The 16,304-nt window shown below is 41.7% G+C and overlaps 1 protein-coding gene across 1 annotated transcript in view; it reads left to right on the forward strand.

Moving 5' to 3' along the window:
* Positions 1-16,304, forward strand: part of RSPO3 (R-spondin 3) — a 62,885-nt gene that overhangs the window by 23,944 nt on the left and 22,637 nt on the right. The window contains exons 2-3 of the mRNA XM_061990472.1: positions 12,925-13,116; positions 14,579-14,725. Of these exons, the coding sequence (XP_061846456.1) occupies positions 12,925-13,116; positions 14,579-14,725 (339 nt within the window). The remainder of the gene's footprint in view (positions 1-12,924; positions 13,117-14,578; positions 14,726-16,304) is intronic.

The following is a 16,304-nucleotide window of genomic DNA, read 5'->3' on the forward strand; positions in this document are numbered from 1 at the left end:
ATCTGTATCTTACTATTCCTTATCACCTGTATGTTGTAAGTATTATTATTTCAAATTAAAGCCACTCAGAGAATGATTAGCAGAATAAAATTTCATTAGAACATGCCATTCTTTAAAAATATATATATTGTAAAAAAGCTTTGATAGAATTTTTAAAATGTTTTGAATTTTGTAACAGAATCCAAGTAGTAACACCAAAGTGAAACAGAGTATATTTTAATCTTTTGCAGAATATTTAATTTTTTTTTTTTCATTTTATGGCAATTTTGCATGAATCCTACTTTTGAAAATCCTTGTGAAATAAAATCCCCATCACCCTCTATAGGTGTGATCATTACGGGCAGACACTGGAGCAGAGAAAAACATTTGTAAATACCTTTAGTCCATTAATCTGATTTCTCAGTTGCTGCACAACCTCTCCAGGGCATTCTCAAGATGCTGAAGTAGCCTGGCAGTTTTCAGACTTAGGTTATAAGGGAGATGGTGCCATGGTGCCCCATGGGGCTCCTCTTAGGAGCACTGGTGAGGGTGGGTACAAGGGATCTGGCTTCATCCTGCACTGATACAGCTGCTGCATGGGATGTGTTCTACACTAGAGGTAGAAGAAAGAGGACAAGCTGTACAGGGAGGTTATCAACTCTTCTCCTTTGGAGGCTTTCAAAACTGGCCTGGATGTGTTCCTGTGTGACCTGATGTAGGTAGACCTGCTTTAACAGAGGCATTGGACTAGATGTCTAGAGGTCCCTTCCAACACCTACCATTCTGTGATTCTATGAACAGGGCATTTCAGCCTCTTCATGCTACTCTACAAACAAAATAGGATTACTGCACCCAAACTAGTATTTAAAACAAACTAGTTTTAGAGGGAAAGCTATCATTGATTGGTTTACTGTCCACTGAGGTCACGATGGCACTGCCTGTTGTTCACCTGCATGGCTACACTGGGCTCACCTCGTCTGTGGAACTACTGGTTGTAACAGTTACTGACAATCCAGAGCAGTCTGCAGCTTCTATTTTCAAATACAGCCTGTACATAAGCTTTCAATTAATTTAACTATCTGGAAAATTTTTTGTGTCAGTATTATACTGTTAATTGGTTTTGGGATAAAGAACATACTTTTACACATGTTACATTAAAAGAAAAAGACCAAACCCCAACAAGCAGTTTAAATTCATTTTCTCTTGCAATCAGCTGAGCTGTTTGCTGTGGAGATCCTCAGACAGGTGATGGTACACCATCATATAAAAAATGAACTGTATTTCTGCTTAAACATTAAATGGATCACAGCCTTGTTTTCATCATCAGCACCCCAATAACTCAGCTCAAATGTTTCCTAGCATGGCTTTACCTCGACTGTAAACTGCCTGCTGTGTATCACTGCAGTGATGTTAGATGTATTACTATTTTGGGGAAGTGAATGATGTTTGGTGTGAGCGCTAAATTTCTTTCATGTGGGTCAGTGTGTGAGGCAGTGGAGCTGGTTGGGAGGGAAAGGCTCAGACTTCAAAGGGAGGGCAGCACACAGAAGGGGTGATGAAACAAGCCTTAACTACATGCCATTCATAGTTACTTCACAAGAAGAGCCAGGCACGCGGAGCTGTTGAATTCAACCAGTTTCTCAGAAATCAGATGTCTACTTCAATCTCAACCATGCTATTACTTAATCCCAGCCAAAACAGGCCACCCAATCACACTGACCCCTACAAATCAGATAACTGTAATCTAACCCACAGACTACTGAATGTCAGTTAACAAAGTAGTGAAATTCTCACCCCTGCTTTTTCGCAGGAGTTGTGCCATTGACATTGGTGGGCCAGGACTTCCAGCAGTAAGCTTGAGCTGACTGGTAATCAAGTCTCTTGCCTGTTTTCCATCAGAGTTGAATTTGATTTCACGTCATACCATTTGTGCTCTATACTCAAAACCCTTTGACTTCTTTTTTATGACTGGCATGGGTCCCAGTGGCATGAGGGAAAGGTGAAATTAGTTGGGTCATCATTTGCTTTGTGTTGATAGCACACTCATCACTCCACTGCACTGCAGTAGAGAAGCAGTCACTAGAACTAGTATTTTAATCATTAATTTAAACTTGGAATTTTGCACAGCATTTTGCACAATATTTTGCACGATATTTGAAATGCACAGAGTGATGGTTAGGTCAGCCTGCAGAATTTACTCTTTGTTCTTTGTGAAAATCTGAGATCAGAGTTTCCCCTTGTTACAAACTGTAGAAAATCATCTTTAGAGACCATTCGGCACAGTGATATTCTTTAGTATCTATATTCTGGGTTCAAATCTTGAGGTAAGGCTTGAATTTAAAGGACAAGTTACGCTTCAGTGTTCGCAGGCATTAGTCCAGAACAGTTCCACTGCAAACAACATACTTGGAGGCTTTTAGTTAGTTTCAGTATGGTATGAATTTAATCGTTACACAGAAAAAAAAAAAGAAATTATTTCATTCAGTAGAAACTTTTGATCAGTTCCACTTAGGAAAATACACAAAAATGAGAGGATATTAAGTAATTGACCAAAGGCACATTTGAGCAAGGCCAAGGTAGTGGGCTGGCTTGCTGTCTGGTTTATAAATTTTTTAACTCTGTAAACATGGTAGTAGAAAATCATAGATTCAACATGGGATTACAGGCTTTTACTGTCTAAACCCTTCTCCCTACTCCCCAGCATGGAAAGTAAAATCTGTTACATCCTGCTGTTCTTTCTGTGGTTTCTGAAACAAAACTTTGAGAGAAAAACTGGTCTCAAAAGACCCTGTGGGAAATGAGAAACTTGCAAATGCTACTGTAGTTGTGTAATGTTGACAGTATGAGCTGAGTGATCCTTATACAGCTTGGAAATAAATGAGCATCTGTGTAATACACAACAATAAAAGTCTCCAGTATTCCAAAGGAACAAAACAGGAGAAGCAAACTGGGGAGTGGGACAGGCTTAGCTGCCACCAGGACAACCTGAACATGAATGAGCTTTGTTAAAAACACATAAACGACAGGTTAGTGGAATGCTAGCATCAAGCAGAAAATCAAGAAAGACTGCGTATTTCAAAGAATGATCATATGCAATATATAGCTGTGCTTTTTTACTTGATGGAAGGACATGTCTCTTGTATGGAACTGTCTGGGGAGTCATGGGAGTTACAGTGACATTGATAACTTTTTTTTAGAGCTTTGTGTGCATATGAACAGTGTAAAATCAGCTGGGGATCTCCATGACAGCATCTTGCAGGTTTAAAGAACTGTCTAAATATATGGACATCCAATATCTTTCTAAAACTCATGTCTTCTTTATTCATTTCAGCACAGATACTTAACTTGTAAGTAGATGAGACTGACAAGTGTTATGACACATTGGTTACACACCTATTGAGCTACTACACTTTATAGATCTCATCTTTTCCCTTCTATAACAGGTCTTCTTATTTAGACAATAAGGAGGAGATAATGTGATTCAGTTTTCAATTTTTAGAGAAGTTCATAATGTACAGTTTTGAAGGCTGGGTATCTGGAAACAACTAGACGTGATTCATAAAATCATGGAATGGTAGGAGTTGGAAAGGACCTCTAAAGATGCTCTAGTCCAACCCCCTTGACAAAGTAGGTCCACCTAGATCAGGTCACACAGGAATGAATCCAGGTGGGTTTTGAAAGCCTCCAGAGAAGACTTTACAACCTCCTTGGGCAGCCTGTGCCAGGGAGCCATCACTCTTACGGTAAGGAGTTTTTCCTTATGTTTAAGTAGAACTTTTTGTGTTCCAGCTTTTGTCCATTACCCCTAGTCCTGTCACTGGACACTACAGAAAAAAAAGTGTTGCCTCATCCTCTTGATATACACCTTTTTAATACCTGTAAGTATTAATGAGATCACCTCCCAGTCTCCTCCAGACTAAACAGCCCCGGTTCCCACAGCCTTTCCTCATAAGGAAGATGCCCCAGTCCCCTGATCATCTTGGTGGCCCTGTGCTGGACTCTCTCCAGAAGTTCTCTGTCCCTCTTGAGCTGGGGATCCCAGAACTGGACACAGAACTCCAGATGAGGCCTCATCAGGGCAGAGTAGAGGGGGAGAAGAACCTCCCTTGATCTGCTGGACACACTCTTTTTGATGCATCCCAGGATGCCATTGGTCTTCTTGGCCACGAGGGCACATTGCTGGCTCATGTTCAGTTTATTATCAACCAGGTCTCTCTCTGCAGAGCTGCTCTTCAGCAGGTCAATCCCCAGCCTGTAATGGTGCATGGGGTTGTTCCATCCCAGATGCAGGACTCTGCACTTGTCCTTGTAAAATTCTAGATTCTAAAAGATTCTAAAAGTAAGTTCTATAGTTGCTTATAGGATTTAGAGCTTGATGTGAGAAGGTATTGCATGACCTGGTCCTGTCTACCATTGCTCCCAGGGTGTTTAAGGCAACTTGCCTCAGGCAACATCTTTGGTTCCTATGTAGTTAAAATCCCTAGATCCCCAAATTTTGGTGGTGCTCTGTAGTATGTGGAGGAAAAAAAGTCAATTTCCATTCTGTCCCCATGAAAAGAATCTTTCAGTTTATTTACAAAACTCTCTGGAATGAGAAGGAGCCATTTGTGGTTACTGTGGCTGGTTTCTGTTATGCTGAAGATGCTAGCAGACTACATAAAACTCTGCACCCCTGGTGAGATTTTTTTCAGTCTATTGATACTCTTTCTAACCAAATTCAGGGGAAATGTGTTCTGGCAGCCAGTATACTCAATTTTCAGGATCACTTTGCCAGACATGTATTTAATTATGATGAGCCATTCCCCAGTGAGATCTTGGCCATTTAGACTGAGGGCTTCCTTGCTAGTAGATACAATTATAAAACAGTTCTGGATGCTCCCTGAGTCTATGAGACAGTTCTGTCCTCATATTTCTGTTGCTCTTCAGGACTGTTGACACTTGGTGAACAAAGTATGTTGGTTTCTTTTCACTTAGATAGGAATCATAGAATCATTTAGGTTGGAAAAGACCTCTGAAATCATTGAATCCAAATGTTAACCCAGCACTGCCAAGTCTAACACTAAACTGTGTCCCTAAGTGCCGCATTCACACGTCTTTTAGCTATCTCCAGTGATGGTGACTTCACCACTTCCCTGGGCAGCCTGTTCCAATGCTTCTCAGTGAAGAAATTTTTAATATCCAATCTAAAGCTCTCCTGATGCAACTTGAGGTCACTTTCTCTGCTACTTGGGAGACCAACACTCACCTCACTACAACTGCCTTTCAGGTAGTTGTAAAGAACAGTAAAGTCTCCTCTCAGTCTTCTCTTCTCCAGTTGTATCTGCCTCTCCTCATCAGACTTATGCTCCAGACCCTTCACCAGCTTCATTGCTTGTCTCTGGACTTGGTCCAGCACCTCAGTGTCCATGTAGGGAGGGGCCAAAAACTGAACACCATATTCGAGGTACTGTCTCACCAGCACTGAGTACAAGGGGATAATCACTTCTCTGGTCCTGCTGGTCACACTATTTCTGATACATGTCTGGATGCCATTGGCCTTCTTGGCCACCTGAGCACAGATATTGAGGCAGCTGTGAATCAACACTCCCAGGTCTTTTCCCAGCAGTCATCTTTCCAGCCACTCTGCCCCAAGTCTGTAGCGTTGCATGGCATTGTTGTGGCCCAAGGGCAGGACCCGGCATTTGGCTTTGTTGAACCTTAGCCAGTTGGCCTCAGCCCCTTGATCCAGCCTGTCCAGGTCCCTCTGAAGAGACTTCCTGTCCTCAAGTAAGTCTCTGCTCCCACCCAGCTTGGTGTCATCTGTGAATTTACTTAGGGTGCAATCCTTCCTCTCATCTAGATCATTGATAAAGATGTTAAACAGAACAGGCTCCAGCACCGAGCCCTGGGGAACACCACTGGTAACTGCCTGCCAACTGGATTTAACTCCATTCACTATGACTCTCTGGGCCCAGTCATTCGGCCAGTTTTTCACCCATTGCAGAGTAGATCCATCCAAGGCATGGGCAGCCAGTTTCTCCAGGAGGATGCTGTGGGAGACTGTGTTGAAGGCCTTACTAAAATCCAAGTAGACAACATTTATATCCTTCCCCTCATCCACTTCTATGACAAGTCACCTTGTCATAGGAGATCAGGTTAGTCAATCAGGATCTGCCTTTCACAAACCCATGTTTACTGGGCCTGGTGGTCTTTTATGTGCCATTGTGATGGCACTCAAGATGTTCTGCTCCATAATCTTCCATGGAAGTACCTCTTGAGGAGGAAAATATCTCCATCAAACCAGTCAGATGTTTCAGGAATTTTTTTTTTAGTCCTTATGAGATCTTTTTTCCTTCAAAAAACAGGATGACACTTGAGGATCTTTTGTTATATGTTTTGTACCATGGAAGGCAGAAATGCTCTTAAGTAAAACTGTAGTCAGGCAAATCTATCAAGGAGTTACCATCCCTTAGAAAGAAATCTTAAAGTATTTGTTAATCAGAAATCACAAAGAGAAACAGAAGACATTAAGACTGTAACAGTTGACTTTTAGACTGATTTTTTTTCCTCTTTGTTCCTTTTGTGTCTGCATCTCCTTTCAAGGCCTTCTCAGACTTCTCAAGATCCAGGGGAGGCTGGACAGGAAGTCCACATACTTCAGCTATCACCATTGGTTTGGTTATATCCGAGGAAACTTATGACCAACCTAATGTAGCAGTTGTATATGGGTCTATCTTTCATGCAGAGTCCAGTTGTTGTCCCATCAAAGTCATGTCTCCGTGTGGCCAACGTATCAACCTGAGCTTAGAATGCAACGTTGAGGTCAGGTTTCATCTTGGTCCAGGCTAGTAAACTATTTAATGGTGATCATACAAATTTATTAAACCCATGTGTTTAAACCCATTAAACTCTCTCACCACTCTCCCACCAGTCATGGGCTTTCGCGTTGCCTCACACTGCATGTTGCCTACATGTTAGTTCGGTGGTTTTGCCCCACTATTGTTCATTCCACTTCTAACACATTTCCACACACAGAAGTGTTGTCCAAGAAAGAGTCTGAGGAAATATGCTGTGATATGCAGGCTGAATTCCTTAATGACTTTCTCACTAGAAAAGCTCACTGCCAAATACTGTTTGCATTTGCCTAAAGAACAGTCCTTGTGATTAAGAGTACTCTGCTTTACATGAAGTATTGTTTTCAGGCCATTATCACAGGCAACTGCTTTGACTTTTTTTTGTAGAGAGAGAGAAAAGAACACCTATGAATGCACAAAGTGATCAAGTGACATGAAGACTCATGGGATATCCCAGCCCAAATCCCCAAAACCACAAGGGCTAGTGCCCTTGTGGATACTGCATGGTGGGTAAAGTCACGGCATGGCCTGGATCTCATGGAGAGGGGAAGCCCAATCAGGGAGTTAGATCCAAGCCCAAGAAACCAGGAGTAGCACCAGCTCTCCAACAGACTTCATTTGTCTAGCATATCCATTTGAAAAGCAAGCTTCTAAATGGACATATTGTCATTGAAGATTGATGGTAAGACAGTGCACCTCAGCTGCAGCAAATGGGCAAAGAATATTCTACTCTGAGTTTTTCCCCGGGCTGTCAGAACATATGCCCTTCTTGATTACTTCTGCGTTTTCCTGTTTTCATTTTTAAATCCCATACATTTTAATCTATTGATAAAGTAAAACTGATTAAAAAAAAAAAGTCATTGCAAAGGTTTTATAATTTTTTTTGCTGCATAGTCAAAATCTCCTATCATCTCATCACTGAAAGTTCAGATTCAAATTCATCTCCTTGTTCCCAGCTTTCTACTTTTTAACAGGTTGTTTAGCCCTGGTATGTGCCAGATGCCCACCAAAGCCATTCTATCATTCCCTCTCCTCGGCTGGGAATGAGAGAGAAAATATAACAAAAAGCTCATGAATCAAGGACAGCAGATCACTCAGCAAATACCATCACAGGCTAAATGCTCTCAATTTGTGGAGAACTGGTTTATTAATAATCAAGACAGAGCAGGGAAAAGATAAATAAAAACTGACTCATTAAAACACCTTCCTTCACCACTTCCTTCTTCCTGGCTTTTTATCTTCTCCCCCTCAGCAGCACAGGGGTATGGGGAATGGGCATTATGGTCAGTTCATCATTGATGGTCTCCACCACGATTTCCTCTCAGTGGAAGGACTCCTCACACTTCCCCTGCTACAGTGTGGGGTCCCTCCCATGGGCTGCAGATCTTCATGAACTTTGCCAGCATAGGTCCTTCCCACAACATGCAGGTCTTCAAAGACTGCCCCAGTGTGGGTCTTGTCCACAGAAGAAATTGTCCTTCAGGACCAACTGCTCCAGAGTGGGTCCCTCATGGGGCCAAAAGTCCTGGCAGCAAACCTGGTTGATGTGGGCTCCTCTCTGTCTACAGGTTCTCAGTTCCTGACAGGAACTTGCACCACCTGCTCTGGCATGGGGTACTCCCCAGCCTGTAGATGGATCTCTGCTTCCCCATGGCCTCCATAGCTGCAGGGGCAGGGCTGCAGGGAAACCTCTGCTCTAGCACCTGGAGCACCTCCTTCCCCTCCTTCTTCATTGTCCATGGTGGCTGCAGAGATGTTGTTGTCACATCCTCACTCTCTTCTGTTTCAGTTTAGCACCTGAGCAGTAACTCCTTCCACTTCTCAAATAATGTGTTATTCACAGAGGTGTTACCTCCACTGCTAATTGGCTTGGCCTTGGCAATCTTAGAGCCAACTGGCACTGGCCCTTGTCAGATACAGGAGAAATTTCTGGCAGCTTTTCACAGAAGCCACTCCTGTAGCCCCCTTCTATCAAGACCTGGCCACACAAGATCATGACAGATAGAGGGACCACAAGTCATTGTTTCCAGAGAAAGGCTTTGGAAAATATTCTGAGAAAGGAAAATCTTGGGTGATTTAATTTGCTAGTGAGGCTTAAAATGAATACCTGGACAAACATCTTGTACAAAACAAGGTCTATAAGCAAAAAAACTGCTTACAGCCAGACAGAGGGAGAGAACAGTTCAAGATTAACTCTGAGTCTTCTCTGATCTTCAGTATTTTGGTTTTCTAAAAAGAAAAATGGAAGGATGGATGAGTCAGCAGGCCTGACTGATGCTTGTGTAAGAGACGGGGAAGAACTTTTCTGTGAGTCTTTGTGCTCCTACCGCTTGCTTTGCCTGTTGCTATGCTGATTTTTTCCATCCCTGAGAGTCTAGGATTTCACTGTACTCAAAAAGTGTTTGAATACAAGACAGTAGACTGCTTGGTGACTGGTAAGTCATCGCCGGTGGCAGACACTGCTCCTAACAGGCCATGCAAAGAGTACTTTGTCCTCATTGAAATAACTTCTGAAGGTTGTGAAGATTTTTTTATATTTCATTTTATTTGTCTTTTTAATAGAGCAGGTTACACCAAAGACCAGTGGTTACCAGCAAGAGCATTTCTTGGATCCATTTGTAATGCTAAAGCCCAAACTTCCTGGTTCTGCAGCTAGTGCCTAAACTATGAGGCCACAGCACCTGCCCCTCTGCCAAGAGATTGGACCTCTCTCTGCCCCACTTACCACATCTAAAATTTGTGGCTAACATGAGTGCTCTCTTAGTGCTTTTTCACCTGTAGACCTCAAAGCATATCTTAAAGTGGATACACATTACTTACCCATTTTTGCTACTGAGCTAAGTATAGAAATCTGAAGCAATGCTTACATCAGGTGTACTGTGGCCAGATTTCACCAGGTCGGGTTTATGTTCCTAGCTTGTTGCAGCACACCACTTAAAATTCTGAGCTCACGGTGTTTGATACAGAGAAAACATGGTAAAACTTGTGGTTTTACCACTCCTTGTGGTTATAGTGTACAGCTGCTGAAGTGCTTGAGATCTGCAGCCACTAAAACCTTGCTGCAATGAGAGAGGAATAGTAAGGGTCAGTTCTGTACCAAACAGTGATAAAGTTCCCTTTGAGTGGCAGAAAGATGTTTCAGAGCCTGAGTTTGCCCCATTTCCTTCTGGACTCCCTTTGACCCCACTTGGCCTCCACAGGAGGGGAGTGATATTGCAGGCATGAGGCAAGAACCTAGATCTGAAACAGAGACGAAAGAGGCTGAGAGGTAACAAGAATAAGATCTTCAGCTGGAGCTCGGAGATGCCTTATTTTAAACACAGTATCTCATTTTCTAAACACAAATATTTTTCCTCTACCATTTGTTTTCTCTCAGATTCAATGACAAAACTCATTTAACTGTCTCTGCTTTGCTTGCCAGAATAAAGGTCTATCTATCATTTAGAGCAAGCACAATGAGGGATAGTTTTATTACACAGATACGGGACTCAAAGAAATGCCAGGCACAATAGGAGATAATCAGAAAAGGATGCCTTTAATGGCTTTTAAGAGAAAATAATTTCTCCATCTTAATTTATCAATTTTGAATTTCCAATGAGCATTTTGCTCTATGCATTTCTAAGAACAGGGGCTTGTTTTGCTTCATACGTTGAGCTATAACATAGCACGAAATCAACCTTTCAATGGAGCTTGACATACACCTTTTAACTTATTCCTTGCTCTATACTACTAACTCCACTTAGAACTACAGACTTCCTCTTTTTTTTTCATGTTATTTGTATGAAATATTTCTGGTATGCAAGAAAGGAGGTAGAAATTGTGAAAATAGCTAGGAGTACTTTTTATTTTATACTTAACTCTTCTGGATTTAAAGGTGAGATGGAAATTGGCCATGTAATGAATCTTAGCAATAGAGAATTATCATCTTTCTGTAATGAAGTACTGCCTGTCTCATGGGCTCACACATACAGCTTGACCTCAGAGCAGTTGCACATAATGTCAAGAGAATCTGTTCGTAATGATGTGTCACAGGTGCTCACACATAATATGTTTCTGTCTAAAGTGAATGTCTCTATTTTATATAGTATCTTTGATGACAAATATTTTGTACTTCAGCTGTTTTTTCTTCCCTCTGTCAGACTTAACGAAGGAAAGTCACAGAGAGTTTCTAAATAATGTCGGCTTCTTAGATCACGTTACTGGGTCTGCCTTTGAAAGTAGCTTCTTACAACAACCACAAGACAGGAAAGAGATAAGGACATTTTCATTTAACTGTAGAAAGAAAGCCAATTTTTTGTTCTCTTAATTTCAGAATCAATATACTCTGTATCTCTGGAATATTCTCAGAAAAAAAGATGTTAAACTTAACTGAGCACTCGATATTTTGAGAGTCCGATGAAAGCAAGTCTGATAACTGAATTGAGATTGAAGCTTCTCATTACACAGAATGCCATTTAGTCTCATAGTTGTGGTGTTTCTTGGTGGTAAAAGCACTTTTCTTCAGGTTGTTTCACAATGTGACTGCTTGGGTGGGGCACAGAGAATGGGGTTCTTATATTCTCATTGTAATTGTTTGTGGCAGAAGCGAAGTTTGCTCTTTTACATGATCAGCCCTACTGAGAAAAACTCCTCATTCTATTAATGAAAAAGTAAACTTGAACTCCCTTTTTGGTTTCTCAGATTGTGGGATTGGTCTTCAAAACCTCAGAGCATACAGGAGTGTGTTTGCCATTCAGGGGCTATGTCTTTTCTGCCAAAACTATTAGTGAATGAAGTGCAGAGGTGTTCCTTAACTTCCCTGTCACCAGGCAAACTCCCCTGAGCTAGCAAAAGGTGGTGGCTTTCAAGCCATGGATTCATATGGGCTTCTTCAGAAGGGAGCTGACAAAAGCAAATTCATTGTGTATATAAGCTATTTAGCAGTGTCTGCAGATGAAAATAAAATAAAAACACTAAAATAGGCAAAGTATGACATGTGCATGTTCATAAAACCGTCCCTGGCCTGAGGAGAAGGCAGATCAGGAAGCAAATTGTACAAACGTAAATGAGGACTGGATTTCTCCTACATATGAAATAGAAACAGATGTCTCCGGTTGAGAGAAAGCTTGCATTTAGAAAAATGCCTGGGATTTTCATGGAAGGCCAAAAAAGAAGGGACATGGGGTCTAGATCTATTTGAGGCTTAGTTATTTTTCAGCTCCTATTGAAGAATGCAATCAAGAAGGAATTAAAAGTAGGTAACAACTTGTGAAATATACAGGATGCAAAACATTATTCTCTACCACCCAGAAGTAATACATTGATTAATGTCTGCTACTGAAAAGATAGCCTGCAACAGCATCCTCTTTTCTGCTACCCCTAAGAACTGAATAGTCTTAAGCAGTGAGTGTAGTAAGTTTTCCTTTCCTTGTCTGAAGAATTAGAACAATTCAATTGAAAGACAAATATAATCCTACCTATGCTCCATGCTGGGACTGGAGCAGGGTAAATGCCACAGTTAAGTCTGAACATCAGGTTGTAATTGTTAGAGATTAAAAACATGCCAGAGAGAACATTCCAGGGAAAGAAGGAGGGTGAGAAGGATGGCTCTCCTGTGTCTTTTTATTAAGGCAAATTAGCATCAGATCTTACAAGGGCATACTTCTGCACAGCAGAACTCAATCGAAAGGCATTTAGTCAATGAAGGAAATTATACATTAGGTTGATTTTTAATCATCCAGCTAGAAAAAACAAAGATAAGAGAACATATATTTATCTGCTGAGCCAAGTGCATAGAAGGCAGAAAAGCCATTGAAAATAACTAAAAGAAAAATAACTGGTTTTTATGATGCTGTTGTTCCATGAAATCTATTTGAAATGTAATTTGCTGTTAGCTATTTCTGCAAGATGTGAACACATCAGCTGAGCTTCTCATTTTTTATGTAGATTAAATAATCACTGAAAGGAAAGATCAGGTCATAAGAGATGCAAGAAAAGATGGCGCAGTCTTTAAGAGCTGTCTAAGAGCTGGGTGGTCCACCTTTCCAAGTACAGAGGAACCATTATTTCGCGGTCTTGTCTAATATCTTGTTGTCTTACCTTTTTTGTTTGTTTTTAATGCTTGTCTTCTCAGTGCATTCTAACGTGAGCCAGGGTTGCCAAGGAGGGTGTGCTACATGTTCTGACTACAACGGATGCCTGTCATGTAAGCCCAGGCTCTTTTTTGTTCTGGAAAGGATTGGCATGAAACAGATTGGAGTATGTCTTTCCTCGTGTCCAAGCGGATACTATGGGACACGGTATCCGGACATTAATAAGTGTGCAAGTAAGTGCTGGGGAGAGGGGAAGAGCAGGGACTTGTTTGTTCTCTCTTGAATGCTGTGTCCCCTTAGGAATCGAGCCAAAAGAGAAGCAGGTGGACAGGCCATGTCATGTTTTGTTCAATTCTTTATAGTAGTGCAGTAAATACTAACCTAAGCAAGAACTTAAGGTGAAAGATCACAAAATGACCTAAAGGTCAGTGATCCTGGCTCTGCATATATCACCTGCCAAGGATCCAGGCGAGGGTCTCCTATTCTACACCACCATGCAACAGGGAAGTGCCAGGTCCTGCCCTTCAGCAGCAAGAAGGAGCAGCAGCAGCTCTGAAGAGCAGAGTGTGGGCCAAGGGATGCTGAAACTCAGTGACTGGAGCCACTTAACCCACTGCCTGACCCCTGCAACAAGGAGAGAAGATGGCAGGTGGCATTCTTTGAAGATGCAGTTTGCCCTGGTCTCTCTATAGCTTGTCTCACACTCAGTGCAGTCCTCTAAGCTGCCTGTAGCAGCTAGACAGGTTTCAGCCTGATTTGGGGGAAGTAACCGATTCATGTTTCCTCTGGGCTGGGAGATAAACTCAACTCTCTTCTCTACTGCTCAGGCAACATCTTGACTCCACTATGTATTTTGAACCCTAAATGAACTGACAAAGACCGCAATGTCCTCCCCGCTCCTCTTTTTGTTGTTGAACTCACTGGTTTTAATCCCATAGGTGATATAAAACCATAAGAGCGGCGGCCAAGCAACTCTCCCAGTCTTTACCTAGTAATAAAAGTTATTTAATGAACAGATCCCAGAGTAAAGTCTTACAAAGTAACTTGACACTGTAAAGTATTTGCTCACTTTTTAGCAGTGTGTGGCCTCAAATACCAGACATGAGCCGTGCCATACACAAGCTTTTATATATTTCTTTTTAAAGTATCTGAGAACTGGAAAATATGCCACTAATGCCAACTTGGGTAGTTGTATAGAGGATACATGAAATACTACAGGACATCTGAATTAACACCAGGGAATCTTTTTTTAAAAGAGGAAAATATATTGATGCAAAACTGTCTTAAACAAGTTCTAAATTTTGATATATTTTTATTTCTCCCAGATGAATGGACATAGATAGTGTAGAACTGGCCTGGTGCCTGTGCCCTGTGGGGTTAATTTGTACCTATGCTGTGTCACTGTAGGGCAAGAGTATATCGGTACTCTGATGTGCTTTGCTATGTCTTCCATTTGCATAGGTCTGCAAGAAGACAGTGTGAGGCTGTTCAGCGTCAGGCCAGCTTTATTAAATCCTCACTCATGTCAAGATCACTTGTAGCTGGTGTCACTGTGTACAGGTCATGAAGAAGATAGAAATGTTATCTGTTTCCTCTGTGTAACGTTGCTAGAATTGTGTGATTCTGGTATATGTGAGAAGGCCCATGGCATTTTGTGGCAAAGAACAACAACATTGTTTACCATTTGCATTTCAGAATGTAAAGCTGACTGTGATACCTGCTTCACCAGAAACTTCTGCACAAAGTGTAAAAGTGGGTTTTACTTATACAGTGGAAAGTGCCTTGAAAAGTGCCCCGATGGGCTGGAAGCCAACAATCACACTATGGAATGCACTAGCATTGGTGAGTCCGGTCCCCTCGTGTCCTGCCTGGTTTTCTCACAGGGGATGGGGGATTTAAGGAGGGCATGAGTTGCAAGATCAGTTACACCACCAGGGAAGTGCAACTTAAAATGGAAAAGTTCTGCATCACAAGGGGCACTCCACAGCACAACAAACTCAAGGTGTTTCCCAAGCCTGCCATTTCACAAGAGTGCCTCACAAACACAGCCTTGACGCTAAGCACAGTTCTGCCTCAGGAAATGCGCCCTGTTTGGTCTACCCTGAGGTAGAATGACATCCATCTCTTACTTGCTCTGTTACAGTGTAATGCAGCACCGCTAACATCAAAGGTTCAAAAATCCTGAGCCAGACTCAAAATGTAGTTGAAAGATTAAAATACTAACTGCTTTGCTTCAGCTCCCTTGTACTACCTGAGCCTTCAAAGCATGCATGCTCCAACATTTTGAAGCTTACCTTTGCAAATGAGAAGACTAGAAACAAAAACATTAAGGAAAAAAAAAATCTAAAACCCCCCAAACTCCAAAGTGATAAATGTGTGTAATTGCCTGACTCCAGGAACTGAGGATTAAAATAAAACACCAAATAGCGTGGCACTGTTGCTGAAGAAATGCCACTGGCGACATTGGTCCTGTGACTCACTGGCGGCAGAGAAGAGACCTACTTTTGTATCTCTCCAGCCTCTGACTCACAAGCTCCAGTTATTCACCCCGCGACAATTTTGGAGGTTACCACACCTAACCGTCTGCTCCATCCCTCTGACACCCCTCCAGCTGAAAGCAGAATGAGGGATATATTTGTTTCTGGGCTGTTCCAGTTGACATCCCCTGCCATGGGCACGTCGAAGCTGTGGCAAGGTTCAGCTTATTTTAGTACTCTGGCTGTGAATTGTGGTGGCTGAGGGCTGCAACCTGCGGTGGAAGCACTAACCTCTTCAGCCACCAGCAACCAGAGAGCACTTAGGCACAGTCTGGTCATGGTGGAAATCTCATCCCCCATAGTATCATGCACGTGTCTCTCCCTTGCATCTCATATTTTGGAGGGAAGTAATGCAGAAATTAAAATAATACACAGTAGTTTAGCATTTTCCTTCTCAGAGACTTATTATTAGTTCAGGTGGTAGTGATGACTTTTACAGTTTTATTTTCAAGCAAAGACTTTCATCTTTGAAAGAAATTCAAGAGATTGTTTTTGTTTCTTGATGGCCATTTCCAAGTGCTCTAGACTTAGCTGCCTTAACAATGAGTTAGTCCCAACTAGGAAAAGCCATTTAAAGCTACGGAGGAAAAACAGAATGTATTTTCTGCACGTGAAGGCCAGTTATTTTAACAGGAGAGCTCCAGTGTAATATGTAAAACAAAATGACCCACATGATATTCACTGGAGGAAGGGTCAGAAATTGCCTCAGGTCAGATTTATTTTTAGCGTTTGAAAAATGTGGAAGTAAATTCCGGAGCTCAAAAAATGTTGACTTACAAATTCTTCCTTATAGAAGGTCTAGAAGTCTTCCCTTTTTCAGGAATAATTATAGTTACATGTAGCAGGTGAGAACATAAAGTAAATATAAATGTTTACTATCTTTT

Source organism: Colius striatus, chromosome 2, assembly GCF_028858725.1.
Source record: "Colius striatus isolate bColStr4 chromosome 2, bColStr4.1.hap1, whole genome shotgun sequence".
Lineage (NCBI taxonomy): Eukaryota > Metazoa > Chordata > Aves > Coliiformes > Coliidae > Colius > Colius striatus.